The 18,550-nt window shown below is 40.0% G+C and overlaps 1 protein-coding gene across 1 annotated transcript; it reads right to left on the bottom strand.

The window, feature by feature from the left end:
- Positions 1 to 51: 51 nt before the first annotated feature.
- tgm1l1 (transglutaminase 1 like 1) lies at positions 52 to 18,063 on the bottom strand. Its single transcript, XM_077537556.1, has 14 exons — positions 17,928 to 18,063; positions 14,033 to 14,319; positions 13,750 to 13,941; positions 9,264 to 9,515; positions 8,275 to 8,393; positions 7,551 to 7,658; positions 6,641 to 6,818; positions 5,700 to 5,838; positions 4,702 to 4,894; positions 4,447 to 4,600; positions 4,003 to 4,287; positions 1,376 to 1,536; positions 1,156 to 1,292; positions 52 to 1,066 (listed from the first exon to the last, which is right to left on the bottom strand). The coding sequence occupies exons 2-14, from the start codon at positions 14,316 to 14,318 to the stop codon at positions 922 to 924; spliced, it is 2,349 nt and encodes a 782-aa protein (XP_077393682.1). The 5' UTR covers position 14,319; positions 17,928 to 18,063; the 3' UTR covers positions 52 to 921.
- Positions 18,064 to 18,550: the final 487 nt, after the last annotated feature.

Here is an 18,550-nt window from a genome sequence, read left to right as displayed (position 1 = left end):
GTGAATGTTTGCTGGATAATGAGTGAAAGAACTCAATTCAACATTTTAGTGTTCAGGTATAGTTTTATTATCATCTTAGAAGGCCATATTAAAAAATAAATAAATAGCAAAATGATACTGAAACCATTTCCTTCACATTTTAGCCTGATTCCTGCAATGTTAAATAATACTGTCATAACAAAACAGGTAAGCTCAACAAAGGTCAGTGTTTTCCATTCTCAAAAGACTACTTGATGAGTCCACTTATCAACATGACACAGTATGATGCAGTAGTGTGTTTTCGTCATTGTTACACATAAATACAATACTGAAAGAAGCAAAAGACAAGGAAACGGCTCCTAAAGAACAGTGTCTGATATACTGAAGTCACTGTGTGGTCACACAGTGATGACATTTTCCATTTTTCCCTTTTTGAACATAATTATATGGGCAATCATATCTTTTATGAAATGAAGCACACGACTAAATTGCCCGCTTTTCCTGCATTTGCGATTTATGTAACTAAAACAATGTAAACTTTGGGAAATTACAATGCATCCAAACTTTCCATGCTACCTTCAAGTAGGCCATTGTGAGATTCACTTTGTTTGACACTTTTCACATTATTATGTAAGTTGCACACATACAGTATGAAATCATTACGAAACAAACATGTTCAGTGATGTTTTTCTCAGTGCTAAAAATATATACTGTATGCCTTCATAATAAAAATACTGATTTTAAAAAGTCGTGCTATAAGTTCATTAAAATTAACACTGTATGGTGTTTTTAAAGCAAAAAAAAAAAAAAGTGACTGGCTGACTGATAAATGCAGCACAAAAGGCAAATTCCTACATAATATCACAGAATACTTTGTATTGACTTAATATTTTATAGGCGTCAGTGAAGAATATGACAAGAGGTGAAGCAGCTAGCTGCCGCTCATTGTTCAAGCACAACGATGTCCGCCACTCCGTGCACTTGTGTCAGCTGTTTGCAGTCGAGAGATGCCACCAGTTTCCTGGGCCCGGGTTGAGTCGGGATGAAGTGTTCAGTCAGTGTCACGGTGGACTGACCGCTGACATCACTAAGACATAATATGAACAGCAAAGTCAACCAGCAAGTAAAAGGATTGATGGCAGGAAGTACATGTTGGAACTACATAAGGAGTCGTACCCTACAAAGACTTCGTGGCCTTTCTGCAGGCCCAGTCCTTCCACTCTGAAGACAACGCCCTTCAGCATTCTTGGCAGCGGGTTGGTGAACGTGATCTTGGCTGCCATTTCTTTGCCGACCACTGCTTTCCCCAAAGGCTTCCAAGCATGAATTGAGAATTTATATGCATTTATGGAAGCAAATCTGATAATATGATCATGACGTTGAGTAAAAAGCCTACCGTGATGTTGAGATCAGGTGTAAGGAGCCTGAAGCAGGTCTGGTTGGCTAACACCTGCTTGGTTTCATCGACTCTTCCGGACAATGTCAGCATCAGTGCGGCCTGATCCACCAGCTGGTTCTGGTATTGTTGATAAGGCAAAATCCACTCAATGATCTTTTCTGTGGATAGACAGAGGAACGACTTATAGAAAACATCCACATTAATCGGACCCTTGGAGCATATGCACTGTACATACAGCGGTGCTTTCTCCTGCATTCTCTATTGTTCTTGAAGATGTTACCACTGCCAGGAATTGAACAATCGTCTCACCAATCCTCTTCGAGAACATCTTTTCTCACATATACGCACGCAAATCGTAACACTAATGTGAAATCCTCTTGGCGGCAGAGGTGACTTTCAGGCTTTGGTGCGACATTCTGACTGTGGATGCTAAGCTCTTTTGTAGATGAAAGATTGCATTACGGCAATAAAATAAACTCACTTTGCAGTTCATCAGGTCCACTTACACAATCAATAAAGATATTCAAAAAAGGGTTGTATACATATCCCTTGGAATGATGCTGTGCAGTTCTACATCTGTACAAGCTGCAACCACGCTACTACTGAAAAAATAATAATTAAGATTATTTTGTCAGTAATTGAAATCATGATTATTCAAATGATTATTTATTTTTGGTATAAAACAAGAAAATGTTTAAGCATTTAAAAATATTAAGACCAATTTAAAAAAAATAGAAACACTATAATTACACCAGGGCGGCACGGTAGTCGAGTGGTTAGCACGTCCGCTTCCCAGTTCTGAGGTCTCCGGTTCGAGTCCAGGCTCGAACCTTCCTGGGTGGAGTTTGCATGTTCTCCCCGTGCCCGCGTGGGTCTTCTCCGGGTACTCCGGTCTCCTCCCACATTCCAAAGACATGCATGGCAGGTTAATTGGGCGCTCCGAATTGTCCCTAGGTGTGCGTGTGAGTGTGGATGGTTGTTCGTCTCTGTGTGCCCTGCGATTGGTTGGCAACCAGTCCAGGGTGTCCCCCGCCTACTGCCCAGAGCCAGCTGAGATAGGCACCAGCAGCCCCCGCGACCCTTGTGAGGAATAAGCGGTCAAGAAAATGGATGGATGGATGGATGGATAATTACACCATGTAAGTTCCTTTTGGACCAAACAGAATTTATTTATTTATTTATTTATTTATTTAGGAAAAAAACTTAAAAGTTGGAGTGCAGCTTGTGCACTGTGCAGTAGGATGATCATTTATTTTTTGGCACAAAACAAGAATCTATTTATACTATTTAAAAAAATATTAAGACCAATTTAAAAAATAGAAATACTATAATTACACTATGTAAGTTCCTTTTGGACCAAACAGAATTTATTTATTTATTTATTTATTTATTTATGTTGGCAAAAACTTAAAGTTGGAGTGAAGCTTGTGCATTGTGCAGTAGGACCATCATTTATTTATTTATTTTTTGGTACAAAACAAGAAACTGTTTACACATTTAAAAAATATTAAGACCAATTTAAAAAAAAAATAGAAATACGATAATTATGTAAGTTCCTTTTGGACCCAACAGAATTTATAATATATATTTATAATAACATATTTAGTTATTTATGTTGGCAAAAACTTGAAGTTGGAGGGCAGCTTGTGCACTATGCAGTAGGGAGATCTTTTTTTTTTTTTTTTTTTTGGTACAAAACAAGAAAATGGTTTAATAAAAAAAAAAAATAATAAAACATTAAGACAAATAACATTCTTTGAAACGCTAATTAAGCAAGTTACTTTTGGATGAAACAAAATTTATTAAATTAGTTACAGTATTTTAAAATTTACAAAAGGTGCAAATGTGTCACGCCGCCACCGGCGTGACGGTCCAGGCTTTTATTTTTGTGTCCATGTTTCCCGTGTTATTTTGAAAATCCTAACTCTCCTCTCACCCCAGGTCACTTTCCCTTCCTGCCTCTCCATAATTACCGGTCCCCGCCCATGATTACTAACACCTGCCACCAATCAAGACTCACAATAAAAGCCAGCTGCATTCTCCCCTCAGTGCCGAAGTGTCACAGTTCAGTGCATGGAAGCATCCCACAGTCCTCATGACCTTGTTCACGGTGCCTTGTCTTTTTGCCTTGTTTTTGTGCTTTTTCCTCCCCAGTGGAGCGCCTTTTGTTACCCCTTTTGCCTTGTGCCCTTTTTCCTCCCTAGCGGAGCGCTTTTCGTTGTCCCCAGTACCTTTTGCCTGTTTTTTCCTCCCTAGTGGAGCGCTTTTAGTTCTCCACTTTTTTGACTCCCCGTTCTCCTCTCAGTTTGAGAGGAGACAGCTGTTGGCCGGAAATAAACCTGTTGCCTTGGTGGCCTACCTTACTCCTGCGTCTGAGTCCTACCTTACCTCGCCTTGTCAAAATGTATAAATTATCAATCAATCCATCCATCCATCCATCCATCCATGTTGACATGGAGCTGGAGCCAATCCCAGTTGACTTCTGACGAAACTATACACTGGACTGATCACCAGTCAATCATTTGGGCATGTATAGACAAACAATCAATCACACTCACATTCATATTCACACCATCACTGCTTGGTAACTGAACCCACGTTCTAGACCACGACACCATACGCACCTTCATTGGGCAAAAGCTCCACTGGCAACTGCTCCTTCTTGATGGTGCCCTTGACAACACCAGTGTAGTACATGACAGCCACCTGGCTGTGCAGCGTTGTTCTGCGGGGCTGAGAGCTCAGGTTCTTCACCACGATGCTCAGCTGGGCGTCGGCTCCCATCCTGGGCCCCTCTCCCTCCATTTTAACTTCCACGCTGACATCTTCGGCCATGGGTGTGGAGTACACATCTGGCTTGCTGCCAAAACGACTAGCGGTCTCGACGGCGATACGCTCCTCGTCCGAACCTGGAACAAATGGGAAGAGAACGAGTCAGGGGTTTATAGAGTGATATTAATATTGATCAGTCGAAGTTAATAATGACACATTATAATGCTGTACTCACCTGCAATGAACACCACTGCAGGGGCAAAGCATGATTTGAAATATAAAACAGACACCGGTACCTTCCTGATGTTTGTACAGATGAGTTATGTCAGCTCGCTCATCGGATCCAACTGCTTTTGTGCTGATGGAGTGGCCAACAACCTTCTTCTCACTGTGGATCTGGCTGAATGTTCCATCCAGATTTCTTTGCCAGTAGATCTTGTCACTGTTGACCTAATAAAGGAACATTCCAACAACAGCAAGCAGGGTTCACTTGCCTTTTAAAGAGCTGACCAAGTATATAGAAAGCGAGGACATAATGAAGTATAGCTCACCTCCGCAAAGACAAAAGGTGTGTCATGTTTGAGGTAGACCTGGCCAGAGCGGATGGCGGCGACAGAGGCGGGGCCGCAGCGGAAGGTCCCCTGGCTCGTCTCCTGGGGGGTGGAGTCAACAGCTTGCCAGCCCCCATGACCGTGGGGCAAGTCTGGCCTGGCCATCCAGCAATCATTCCAGACATGGAAATTCCTGCATATCAAGATGGAGTCACACACTGGATCAATCATCTGTCAATCATAGACAGTGACAGCGACTGTGAATGTATGTTTCTGTTTAAAGTCGCATGAGACGAGATAACTTGTGTAGACAAAACAAATCAGCCAGTTGATAGATAGATAGATAGATAGATAGATAGATAGATAGATAGATAGATAGATAGATAGACAGACAGACAGACTTTCACATGGAAAATCTATATATAGCTCAAGCAAATCAGTGTCTTCTGTCATATCAAGTACTATCAACACACATTTAGAGAGAATGAGAGAAGCCATTTCATTTGGTGGTGAAACAAGTCAGCTGTGTTCACATTCGCAACAAGGCAAAACAAACATTTTAAAATGTATCACACTGTACTGATTTGCATGGGTCTGCTAAAATACCAAAACTTAGTCTAGCCTGCCCCTGCACAGATTTAAACCGCACCTGAGTGAAACAGCTTTAAGAATGAATTAAACTACAATATTGCATTCAAGTTATATTGCAATTACAGTTCATAAACAGACTTAGCTTATCAGCTCTATACAAGAAAACACATTTTGAGTTAACTCAGAAATAATACTAATTTTCAACATGATGGGTTCCCTTCTTATTGAGAGATGAAAATTTTCATGAATACTAAGAGCAGAAAATTGAAGGAGAATGACAACTGCCTGCCTCAAGGGCAAGGAGAATGTCGTTTAGCATATACATTGACTCTGGTATGGACATTGCAACAAGCCATTTTGCCGAGCAAGTTGACCCAGCATGTCACTTAACACACTACATAACTTACCAGACTGAATCACTATTGAGGTAGTCAATGGGCTCCATTTCCTCATCAAAATATACATCTGTTGTGAGCGACACATCAGTGTCGTGAGCGGACTGGAAGTTGGTCACGCTGCGAGCAGGTATGCCAAGACAACGGAGGACTGCAAACATACATCACAAGAATCATAAGTCCAGTTGTGTGAGCACTGAGCAAAATATGCTGATTTCTACCGCGGTGGCGTTTGCATGATTGTACTGCGTTTTACTATGCTGGTGCTGGAATAAAAGTGACATATGTTGCTGTATGAGTGCCCAAAGTAGAAGGTATGACAGGAATGTCAGTGTGAAGTATTTGGGGTGTAAATGAGTTATGCGCTATCAGTGCTTCGGTCAGCTGTCTAGCATGTGCAATCACACGCACAGGGTGGTTTACATTCTGATTGAATGGAACAGGCCTGGCAGACAGAACACTGTGATTGTGGAAATTCATGAACTTGACACTTGAAAGTAAGGGCCCAAAGAACAGGGGAGTTGGAAACCCTGAATAGAAATCGCACCATATAAAATAATAGGAATATATGGTCGTGCATTTAGAGAAGAAATGTAACATTTGTCAGAGGGTGAGAGTTTTCACAAGGTGGATTTGTTGGTACCACATCCCTTACACCATTATGCATTTTACCAACACTTGCCCTCTAAATTATATATACTATAAATTTTTTTTCAACATTTTGTATATTATTTAAAGGAATAATATTTGAAGATTCCTTCACTATACTTCATATGGAAATGCAATTTACTGGGAAAGAAAATTGCCCCTTTGTATCTTTACTCACCTACTAAAAAAATAAAAAAAAATAAAAAATAAAAAATAAAAAAAAATCTGGCACTGCTGAGCTCAATCCTGTCATCATATATGAAAAATTTCTTCACACTTTCCCTTCTATTTGTTCACACACTCACCTGATGTTGTGACTCCAGAGAAGACCCAACATTGGCCGTATGAAACAGGCATTCCATTGGAGGAGTGGTATTTTCTTAGAATCTCCACACTGCTGCTCCATGCAGCAGGAGACACTCCATCAGAGTAATTCCCAGACCAATTTCCAATTAGAACCCCATTATCATCTACGGCATTTATCTGGGGAAAAAAAATAAATAAATAAAAAAAAATCATGTACTGTACTCAAAATACACAGATATTTCCTATGCTGATCGACATGTGATACAGTGAGATCTAAGCGAAGTCCAATGATAGTTGTGAATGTTAACAATATTTCCTCTATACAAGTACTGTTTGTGTCTATGAGTAAAATCGGCTGCAGCTGCTTGCCTTTTAACCGGATAACGTAAATTTCATCATATTCCTCCAATCCTCCGTTCCCTTCACTGGCTGCCTGTGCACCTTCGTATATTGATTTTAAAATTCTCATGGTTGTTTTTAATTAAATGTCTTCAATGTTTGGCACCTCAGGACTTGGCTGATCTGCTGGTGACATACTGCCCGCCTCGTACTCTGAGTTCGGCGGGACAGACTCTTCTGGTTGTTCCTAAAACAAATAGTAAGTTGAGAGGTAATCGGGCTCCTTCACTTCCTATTTTTAAGTCTTGCTAAAAACTCATTTATTCTCACTGCCGTTTAACCCGACTTAAGAGTTGACTTTGTTACTCTGATGATTTTTATATTTTGTACCTTTTACTGTTTAAATATTCGATTGTTTTTACTCACTTTAATTTTTATGTTTAATTTTCTGTGCCTTTTATTATTTCATTATTTTATTTTTTTTCTAATTCTCGTGCTGTTGCCTATTGTGTGTCTTTTTCTTGATTTGTGTACACCACTTTGGTCGACTGTTGTTTTTAAATCACTTACCATGGCTGATATGACCCTGACAACATTAACAGGATCCCCTCGACCAGATGGCGGCATGTCACTTTTCTCCAGAACAAATAAACATGTTTCCAAGATTCCTTCTTGAAACTGCAGCAAAAAGAGACACAATATTGTTTTGCGATGTTTTTAATTAATATTAAAATTATGGACGAAAAGTCAATAGAATTGTGCTATCTTTCTCACAGATGACAACAGTGTAGTGATTATTCCAAAGTTAAAAAAGTTGTTAAAGTTGTAGTTCAAGTTATTAAATCTACAAAAGTGCAACAAGGCACTGCATTAGGTACCTTGGCAAAGTGCAAAGCATATCCATACCAACTGTTACAATTTGACATTGTTAATCTTTCAAGAGGGTGCATTATTGTCTTCGTAAGTCTTATTGTAATGTACTTGATTAGGTACATGTTGTGGCTTTAGATTGCTGTGTCCATATTGCCACAACATTTCAGGAAACCCCAACCAACTAGATTTTTTTGTGTCGTCAAAGCATGTGGAAGATAATTCATCTGAACCATTTGTAACATGTCTCAGTTACAGCAATATTTTCTTTTTTAGGAGTTAAAAAAAAACATGCTGGCCACCTACATGAAAAAGAGAAGGATGGTACAAAACAGACAGATTGTCATTTCTATTTTCACAGGATTTGGTCATTTGAAATACGAGAAAAATACTCAAACAGGACATTGTATTGTCGAGTCTCTACCTGACCAAAGTTCCACGTGCGAGATCCAATTTGCTTCTCAGTTCCATAATAAATTCTTCCAATGTCATTTAATATGTACTCCTTCCTCTCCTCTTCATCATCCAGGAATACTGCGTCCTCTGAAAGAAACCACAAATTAAAATGCTTACATTTACTTGAGAGTGTAACTTATTATTATTATTGTTATTATTCTTTTATTATTATTACTTTTTAGTCGTAGTAATATTAGTAGTAGCATTAGTTTTTGCTTCCTCCCTTTCTGTGAAAGAGGTCCTGCTTAAGAAAGCCTACTCACCTCTCACCTCACCACAACTGACAAGAATATTTCTTTTCACTAAAAATGGAAGAATTTCAATAGGGCCAGGAAATGGTTCACCAACGGGCCCCAGTGCTGCTGGGGCAGAGTTGGGTGTTTGTCCTGCACATGTGACTTTTTTTTTTTTTTAAACCCCTCAATCACATCTCTTATTGTTGCTACAATGGGCGGGAAATAGCATAGCAAAGATACAGCCAGACACAGTAAAATTAAGATGTTTATGGCACAAAGTGGAAGGAAGAGGTTTCGGTCATGAGGGACAGCTAAGAGAAAGAGGGGAAGTTGTGTGATTGGGAGAGGAGGGGGTGAGGAGGGTGGAGTAAAACGAGCCTTGATATCTTGTAGGAGGAATTTATCCTGCAGCTGTGAGCCTTGTTTTTCAATCTTTAGTGCATATTTCTGAAATTTAAGTTGGAACAGACACACACAGGAGGATTGGGCTGTGTCAGGGCTCTGAGGTGAAAGTTTGCCTGAAGTTCAGGCCAACAGATGTGGCAAAATGGGTGGGGGAGGCTTATTTAAGAGGGAGGAAATACAGTTCAGTAGGGTAGAGGACAGACAGGTCGTCATCTGCTGCTGAACTATGTGGACTCGCAGGCGGTGTTTTATGCAATTTTCTAGCCAGTCAAGGGAAGTGAAAATGAAAAGACTTTCATTATTTTCACCATCTTACCTGCACACCAGGGGTTGAAGATCATGATGATGTTCTTGTTGGAGGTGTAAGCATTTGGAGTTTCATTTTTCAGGTTGCTAGTTGTGACGGTCAGACCATAAAGACCAATCACAGCGTTGGCTGTAGAGTTGATAGACAACTTAACCTTGTTGTCATTCTGCTCTTCAATCTTAGCCCCCCACCGTTTTTTGTCCAAGGTATCAACTAGTGGGATGATGACATGGGTCCCTTTGGATACCAGTGGTAGTGGACCTACAATACAAGCAATATACAGTATGTCAGGCAAATTGAATCAGAGTATTCAAAAAGTTAAAACTTCTACAAAACACTACAAATAAATGATGTGTTGCAATTGCTCAGATTTTCATCAAAAATACTGGGAAATATATGTCTACTACTTGCAAAATGGTATCTTTCCGTTTTTTTTTTTTTTTTTTGGAGGGGGGGGGTGGGGGTAGGTTTTCGTTTAGTTTTGGGGTGTTTATATCGTTTGTATCCTCTTGTCTCGTCATAGTTTACCTCATCCACCTGTGTGTGTCTCCCCTCCACGTATGCGTTACCAATTAGTGTCCTCTGCCTGCTGTGTTCCCCAGGTGTGTCTTGTTGGTGTCTCGTTAGTGTGGTGTATTTAGTCTGTGGTGTGTACCCTATTAGGTTGCCTTGTGGTCTGGTCTGGCCTGGTCTGAGATTGTGTCCCATTTGGTCCTGTCCTGTCCTGTCCTGTCCTGTCCTGTCCTGTCATCAGTTCTGTTCTCGCCGCCACAGTCAAGTTTCCCCACGTCGTTTCTCGCTCCACGTCTTCCCAGCCGAGTAAGTCCACGTCCATCCTAGTCCGCCCCCACCTCATCACAGTCTTGGCAACAGTCCCCTCATGTTCCTCTTGTTTCTTGATTGTTGAAAATAAAATCCTCACGTTCCTCCCTCAGTCATGTGTCTCCGCCATTGGGTCCTTCCTCCACATTCACTCCGCAACCACCAAGCGTGACACAAAATGTCTTCACATTATTTTCTTCCTCCTCAAGGTTGGAACTGGTTTCTCTTTCCAACAGTGAACAAACAGCTCCAAATGTAATGCGTTTGAAGTTCAGTTTATCTGGAGGTCATCCAGTTTTGGACATAAGTTGAACTCATGATTTCAATGTACTTATCGGAACTCTTGGAAAAAATTCAAAGTGCGTTAGAAAGTGAATTTCCCAGAATACATTCAGTTTCTGGCTTCTCATTAACTACCAACATAAAATATTTTGTTTTATCAGAATTATGGTATATTTGATTGCATGTGAAATAAAATTTCACTGAACCTTCAGTACAGAACACTTAAAAATGCTGATCTTGTTATATTAATTGCTTTTTAAAATTAGAATTACCTGACATTTTTATAACACACAATTGTTGACGTCTAATGTTGAAAATCTTGATTTACTGAAGTGAGATAACAGCAGCAGTCCAAATAACTGCCTTGCGAAGATATGCTGGCCACAGAGTAAACTTGCTCAAACCACAGTAGGTCTTTGTGCTCCCTTGGTGGGTGAGCAAACACAATTTCTGGTCTAAAAGTCCACTGACACAAATTTTACAACAAACACTCGATGGTGTGCTCTTTCGCAGGACATTATGGATTACACGAAGACTAAACTCTATAACAATTACAATATTTTTTTTTATCATGAGCAAAGGAATTTCTCCACATCACTCACGTAATGATTGACATTCAATAAATAGCAGTTCTGTCAAATAATATTTAGTAGAGACTTTCTTCTGCGCTGTTTAGTTTGTAGAACTCTGCTGGACTTTTATCTGTGATTTGGTTAGGTGGGGATAGAGTTTTATCAAGAATCCATTGTTCTCCACCCGAGACTTGACAAGACCCCACCACCCTTCCTCTTCCATTGCAGAACACTACTGACAACAAAAAAATCAATTTAACAAATCTTTTTTATTCCTATTGCTTCATCTCTGACTGAAACCAGATTATAAATTGGGCAACGAACAGCATGAGAAAGTCCTTTCTCATCAGATGACACATCGAAAGTTGCGCTAATGAGGATTTTCTCAAAATTACGCAGCTGAGATGGGTGTGAATTTCCCAATTTTTCTGTTGTGATGTAATAGACATTATTCCAGAGAGTATGATTGATCATTACAGTATACAGACTGAAAATACCTTAGGGAGGTGTCTGGTATCCTGAGGTCTGGAAGCTGTTAAGACTCTGGATGGGATCCAAAAATTGTGAGGTCTCGGCACCCTTTGCTTTGGCAGGCATTGAATTGCTTGACATAAAATCACAGACTAAAATATGTATATTTTTCCTATGAATATTTTTATCATGATTAGTCCCTCTTGTTCTTCTGAGGCTCCGACTGTTAGCTGCAGAAGGGTGAATGACTCAATATACTATCCTACTATCCTAAGTAAAATTTAATTTGACCCTTTAAGACCACATCACAAACTGACAGAGCACATTTATTTGTTGCATCTCACATCATAGGCGCAGAATGAGAACGTGCGGGGGAACAAAATGTCTCAGTCTCGACCTCGCAGACTGCTTCAAGGTCGCCAGTCAGGCCCTCCCATCCAACATTAGTGAACTCTGACCTAACAAATGTTCTTCTGCATGAATGGAAAAATGAAATTCTCACAACTCTTGTAGAACAGAGGTCACCAATGTGGTGCCCTCTGTAACAAAATAGCCCCGAAGGTCCACATGTGTAGCCCACAACTGCTCTAAAAATAGAACACTAGTGATGCGACATTGTGAATTTGTGATTTTATAGGAATGTTTTCAAAGTGATCATTTGAATATATAAACATTGGCAGAGATTTATAGAAATAATTGTTACATATTGTATAAGTATTGTGCAGAATCAATATCATAAATATCTTTACATAAATGACTACCATTATTTACTAATAAAAGCACAATAACATTATTAAAGTTCATTTGAACACATTTGTTAATTCAAAAGTGCGTATCATGGTAGCTGTTGGTATTAATCGGTGCTGAAGAAGTTTGAAGAGGTTGGTCATCCCTGTTGGAGAAAGTCTTTCCTAAAGACTGGGGGCTAATTTAGCAACAGAATGGGGACTGTTTGGTTTAACTTGTTTATTTTTTTCGTTTTTGGAACTGAAAGGGTACTTCTGAATGAAAGAATATTGTATCATTTGCGATGTGTGATGTTGGTGTGAAAGAGGAGTTTAAGGTAGGTGGAGGATTGCATCAGGGATCAGATATCAGATCCCCCCCCCCCTACTCGCCCCAATATTGATAAATATTATTGACTAGGAACTATGTGGACTATGATGTTTGTATATGACATCATGATCTCCAGTGAAAACATGGACAAGGTAGAGGAACATTTAGAAAGGTGGAGACGTGCTGAAAAGAAGAGAAATTAGCCAAAGGAAGACAGATTGTATGTGTGCAAACGCAAGTGGGGGAGAGGGAAGGCTACAGGCAGAAGATACATCACTGCTGTGAAGTGTCCACTTGGAGAACATCTTCACACATAGCATGCCTGTCTGAGTATGACCATGACCCCTAACAACCCCCGTAGCTATGGCCAGGGGGTGATTTTAACACAAGTTAACAACAACAACAACAACAACAACAACAATAATATGTTCAATGAATTGATATCTACAGTGATTCAGAGGGTTGGATGCACGTTGTTGTCATATTAATGAGTGAAATACGATGACATCCACCACACACGTCTGCGGAGCTCAGAATCTGTGTGCCTGCACCTTGCTCGAATTCACTCAAATCACCTTTACACCACCTGCACTAAAACGTAAAATTAGCCTACTTTTACTTCAGCCACCAAATTATTCGGTTTTCCAAGGGCGTGTAAAAGAAAATGCCTTTGCTCAAATGGAACGCCAGACATGCCGCAGAGCCGTCTGCCAAATTCCCAAACGCTCTTTAGGAGTGAACAGATTGGATCGGTTTTACAAATGAGCTCATCAGAGGGACAACCAAGGTTAGATGATTGGGACATGATTTGGTTTAGAGAGAACAGACATGTTTTGTAGACATCCAGAGATATTGAGTAGAAGGATGACGAGAATCGAGCAGCCAGGCAAGAGAGCTAGAGGAAGACTGGAGAAGGTTGATCGATACTAAGGTAGAGACATGTTGGTGCGAGAGAGTAGGAGGCAGAAGAAGATGGAAAAGGATGATGTGCTGTGGTGACGGCAAATACAAAAGAAAAATAACAAATTGAGTCCCCAATGACTCTTCAGTGAGGAGACAAATCCAAATAACTTCCTTGTAGAGGAGAGCTTTACACAAAATAATCTTTGTGTTCAATTGTTAGGTGATACATGAATCACTGACTGTCCAGAGTTTGGAGACCCCAAAGCTATCTGCAGCAATGACCAAAAAAGAAGATGAATTCTGCCAATCTGGCAATGAGCATACTAATGATGTGCATAGTGATATGTTGTCTTTTGGTGGGTGTGAGATTTCACGCTGTGGACTCATACCTGTTCTCAGATCCAGATGCAGCTTGTCCGTGTCAGCACTAAAAGGCCTGTTGAGCTGCACCTCTATTTGGAACGTCTGTCCTCTGCGGACAATCAGCTCTTCTGTCTGATACAGGTCGGTGTGGTGCTCCTGTCTGTTTGTTCCCGTTTTGGAGCTCAGCACATCCACAGAGCTCACAGACAACTTCATGACTGCAGAAGAAGGGTGGGAAAGAAATTCATTGTTTGGCTGCATTATTGCATTTTGAAATCATCACCAACTCCAAAAGTTAATGAACATTACCTTCCATTTCTTTTGAGTTTCCATTTTCTGGCTTTGGCCCATCAAGTTCTGGAATGGGGGTGGGAGGGGTTACCAGTTCCACCTTATCCGTGACGTCATAGGTGGTGCTTTCCTGGCATTTACAGCAGCAGGGGCACATTTTCCGAAACCAGCGGCGGCAAGCACTGTCCTCTGTTTTTGTGTCCCCTTCCTTGTGAATGGACAACTCCACCCTGGTGGGCGGGGCCGCACCAGGAAAGCGCCCCACATCAGATGTGTGTGCTACTGTCAGCCTCTCAGCCGGCATCCTTTAGAGAACATCACGATAATTGATTGCAGTCAAGACAGACAGTCAAAATATAAAGTCATTGAATAGCTATTGAGCCTATAGAACAAAAGTGGAAGATGAGGAGATCATTAATATTCTACCTGTCATTTCTGAAACAAAAGAATATGATTTAATTCAATAATTTTCTTTTCAATATAATATAAACCTCCAAATAACACATCATCTTTGAATGAGCAAATTACACTTTACATTTTCAGTGCCAGAGAGGAAAAACAACCCAATTATTCCTTTGTGCCACTGTATTAAAGTCCTCATTATACACTCGAATTAACATATGAATAGTCCTTTCTCTTCATTCATCTTTTCATCACAAATCAATCTTTTTTTCTTTCTCGTTTTCTTCCACAATCATTACATTTCACAGTTGCACTGTCCTGGTCCCTCGGGATTTTTCCTTGCAAGCTTTACATGTGTACATTGTGCAGAACCACTATAAAAAGAAGATAAGACTGTCTTTCACTTTTACTCCCACAACGGTGGGAGTGACTTAAAAGTCAGGGTCAAACATTTCAAAGTGAAAAGAAGTGTGTTTGCTAAAATTAAAAGCCAAAGGGAGGAGTGACATTGTGTTCTTTCATGTGCTTTCTCAAATCTTAATTTTCCTCCTACTCATCATGAAAGCCAGTATTGGCCAATATGCGCAGCAATAAATCGAGATCAGTAAAAACGTTAAGGCACCAGTGGAGTCTGTTGGTTCTTGTAAAACACCCATGAAGTGTAATGAGCAGAAATAACACACGAGCGGAAATGCAACACAGCTTTATGTAAACAATTGAGTGGTTGGTTTATGCCATCATTATTCAAGTTTTTACTACAATTGAATTTTCACTAAAGCAGCCCCCACACACCCTTCTAGTTATTCCGCACAACAAGCTAACAAATCTGCCATTAAAGGTGCTATGCAACAATCACTCACTGTTGGAGGGTCACAACCTGAATCTTACATAAAAGGAAAACTGTCACTGTGTAATCAGTGTGGATTGTGCAGTATTTAAACTGGGATATCAAGTTTTATGTTCATTTAAACTGGATCATGTGAACAGAAAAATGGACACCCCCAATTTTCAGTATACTGTGTACATTGATGAAATGCTTTCGGTTTTGGGAAGAAGGTACAGGTAAGTATCATATATAAAATATTGCAAAAATATTTAGCGCTATAGTGACATTCCTGGAGCAATAATTGTACAAGCATGTATTCTGAAAAAGGAAAATAACACAAGTTTTTTATTTGTATTTTATTTTTAAGATAACCAGAGAGAAGGTTAACAATGAGTCATGCGCAACATGAGCGAGTTAATGTAATGTTACTTGATAAATATTAGCGTGTGCATCCAACAGACTCAAGACTGCGGCTTGGAGGAAAGTTAGTGATGGGTGAAGTTAGGCAATTAGTTCAAAGGGCAGAGAACAGCTGAGCAGAAGGATGGGTGTGGCTTCTGCAGTCACAGACACCCTTTAAGTCGAGAAAGTGGCCTCCGTGTTGCCTGCGTGCCTGTGCGCGTGTGTCTGTGTGCAATCTCTCATTTTTAACTGTGACTTCCTGCTTGGTCAGATGACATTTTGCTCAATTGGTTGTTCTTGTTTCCAAATCCAGTAAATATTTGGATCAAACATTCATAATCATTGTGATAGAAACAATGGGTCATGTCAACTGTGTGTGCAGTTTTGCAATTTGACATCCATCCATAACTACAAACATCCTCTACAACCTTGCTGCTTTCCTTCCTAGTCAGTTATTTTTAAATACAACAACACATTATTACTAATGGTAAAAAACAACCTTTTAACAATTTAATGATAATTATAAGCAACTGCTGCAATTGGCCGGCAACCAGTTCAGGGTGTACCCCGCCTACTGTCCATAGCCAACTGAGATAGGCTCCAGCACCCCCGCGACCCTTGTGAGGAGCAAGCGGTTCAGAAAATGGATGGATGGATATAAACAACTGCAAATATTTGCATGCCAGGCTAATAACTAGAAATGGCAGTCAGCACTCTATTTTCGTGACCGGTGTACATCTCTGCACAGAGGCTGGTTAGACCCGATGTAGGTAATTTCGCAGATGAGTACAGGCCAGCGGGTCTATCTATCTATCTATCTATCTATCTATCTATCTATCTATCTATCTATCTATCTATCTATCTATCTATCTATCATTTGTCAAAAGTATATGATTGTCTACTATTTTTCATCCATTTATTCTTCAAAATGGCTAACCATCTGTCTGTCCATATTTGTTGGATTTATGGGCCTGTCCAAACTTCACCCAACCCCCAATCATTCAGTGAAGAGTATCTCTCTCTTTTCAGCCATCCATCCATCCATCCATCCATCCATCCATCCATCCATCCATCCATCCATCCATCCATCCATCCATCCATCCATCCATCCATCCATCCTTCTATCTATCTATCTATCTATCTATCTATCTATCTATCTATCTATCTATCTATCTATCTATCTATCTATCTATCTATCTATCTATCTATCTATCTATCTATCTATCTATCTATCTATCTATCTATCTATCTATCTATCCATCCATCCACCCAACCAATCCACCCACCCGTCCATCCATCCATCCATCCATCCATCCATCCATCCATCCTTCTATCTATCTATCTATCTATCTATCTATCTATCTATCTATCTATCTATCTATCTATCTATCTATCTATCTATCTATCTATCTATCTATCTATCTATCTATCTATCTATCTATCTATCTATCTATCTAAATAATTTTGAAGCATCTACCATGACTCCTGACTCCTGTTTAAGATTGGAATTAATTAGAATTATTTGTCTCTACCCATCACTTTAATTCAAGTCACTTTAAGTCACTTTTTCCTTTACACTGCCCGCATGCGCCCACTCCATCTCCCTTTTCTCAGCGAGTTTGTGTTGGCATGGCACCACAATTGGAATGCCAACTGGCCCCTGAGATAAGCGCCTCAAAATCAGGTTCTGTTTTGTTGTCCCTAAACGGCAACAGCCACACACAGGCGTGTGTGCTAATGTTTTGTTCTCTTTGTTCATCTAACAGACCACAGCATACCCGCTCCAAAAAAATAAATACAAATTCTATAAGGAGAGTCACAGAGTGAGGTTATGCATCCTGCATAATCAGGGAAGACAGAGGTCATGTGGAGCCCAGTAGCCACCATACAACAGGTCAGCTGGCCCAAAGACGAAACTTAACTACAATCATCTGACCAAACAACACAGCAGCCACCATCATCTGATTTTTGCAGAATGTGAAGCCCTCTTGTTTGGCAACTAATAGCTGGGGAGAACTAATTACATTCATTTTGCTTGTGTTCACAAGAGTTTCAGCTTCACACTTTTTCTTTTCAGTCTACAACAGGATGTCTATTTCCTTATTTGCCTGAACATTGTGCAAAAGTACGAAAGCTGTCCATTTCTCATGGTGCTATTTCTCAAGGGAACCCCTCTGTAAACTAGTAAGGTTAAAAGGCTTCCCACTCTTTTGTGGGAAGGGAAACTGTTATTTACACTTCTCATGAGCAAAATCAGTGAAGGAAAAAGAAAACAATTCTTACTTTCTCTGTGTCAGGATCAGTGGTGAAGAGTCTGCTTCTTATCCTCTCAAGAACTTTCAAGAACTATTCTCTCTTCTACTACTTGCTCAGACTACTGAATATGACAGTCCAGGAATGTACTTCATGGGCTTTAAGCTGTCACACACCCTCTCCAACACACTCCGCCCCACCAAGTACAGCTGAAGTTTCTCCCCCCCCCCTCACCCTTTTCAGCACTCAGCACTATTTTGGCCTGCATTGTGTAAAACAGCACGTAGTTGGCCCGAGAGAGAATTATGTAACATCTACTATGCAACCACAAACAATACTTTTGAGGTTTTACGTTTGAATGAAACTGAAGTTGTGTAGTTTTCACCTAATATGAAAATGAGACCTTTCGGAAAAAAAGTATTCTTTATATAAAACCGAAAGCAAATCTTGGCAGGATTCTCCAGGAATTCCCCAACACGTTTGGGCTTAAGCTTCCTTTTCACATTTTCACTTCCGACCATTTGATAAGAACAAAAGTATTGCTAATCACTTGATTCATATGGTTTCAGAAGAGCAAATGAGAAAATAATAATAATAATTTTAACTTAAAAAAAAAATGCTGTAGATCAAGCAAATACATGTGCGGTTTGGCA

The sequence above is a fragment of the Festucalex cinctus genome, chromosome 1 (genome assembly GCF_051991245.1).
Source record: "Festucalex cinctus isolate MCC-2025b chromosome 1, RoL_Fcin_1.0, whole genome shotgun sequence".
In the NCBI taxonomy this organism is placed as follows: domain Eukaryota; kingdom Metazoa; phylum Chordata; class Actinopteri; order Syngnathiformes; family Syngnathidae; genus Festucalex; species Festucalex cinctus.
The sequence above is the reverse complement of the archived record's forward strand: the minus strand, read 5'-3'. Positions and strand labels throughout refer to the sequence as shown.

Bases quoted from the DNA above. Each gene is read 5' to 3' on its own strand.
- tgm1l1 (XM_077537556.1), bottom strand. From the start codon at position 14,318: ATGCCGGCTGAGAGGCTGACAGTAGCACACACATCTGATGTGGGGCGC. The intron at 9,516-13,749 runs GTATGAGTCCAC...CTTGTATTGTAG, and splicing joins GCATCTGGATCTGAGAACAG to GTCCACTACCACTGGTATCC. The intron at 4,895-5,699 runs GTAAGTTATGTA...CTTGATATGCAG, and splicing joins CTCAATAGTGATTCAGTCTG to GAATTTCCATGTCTGGAATG.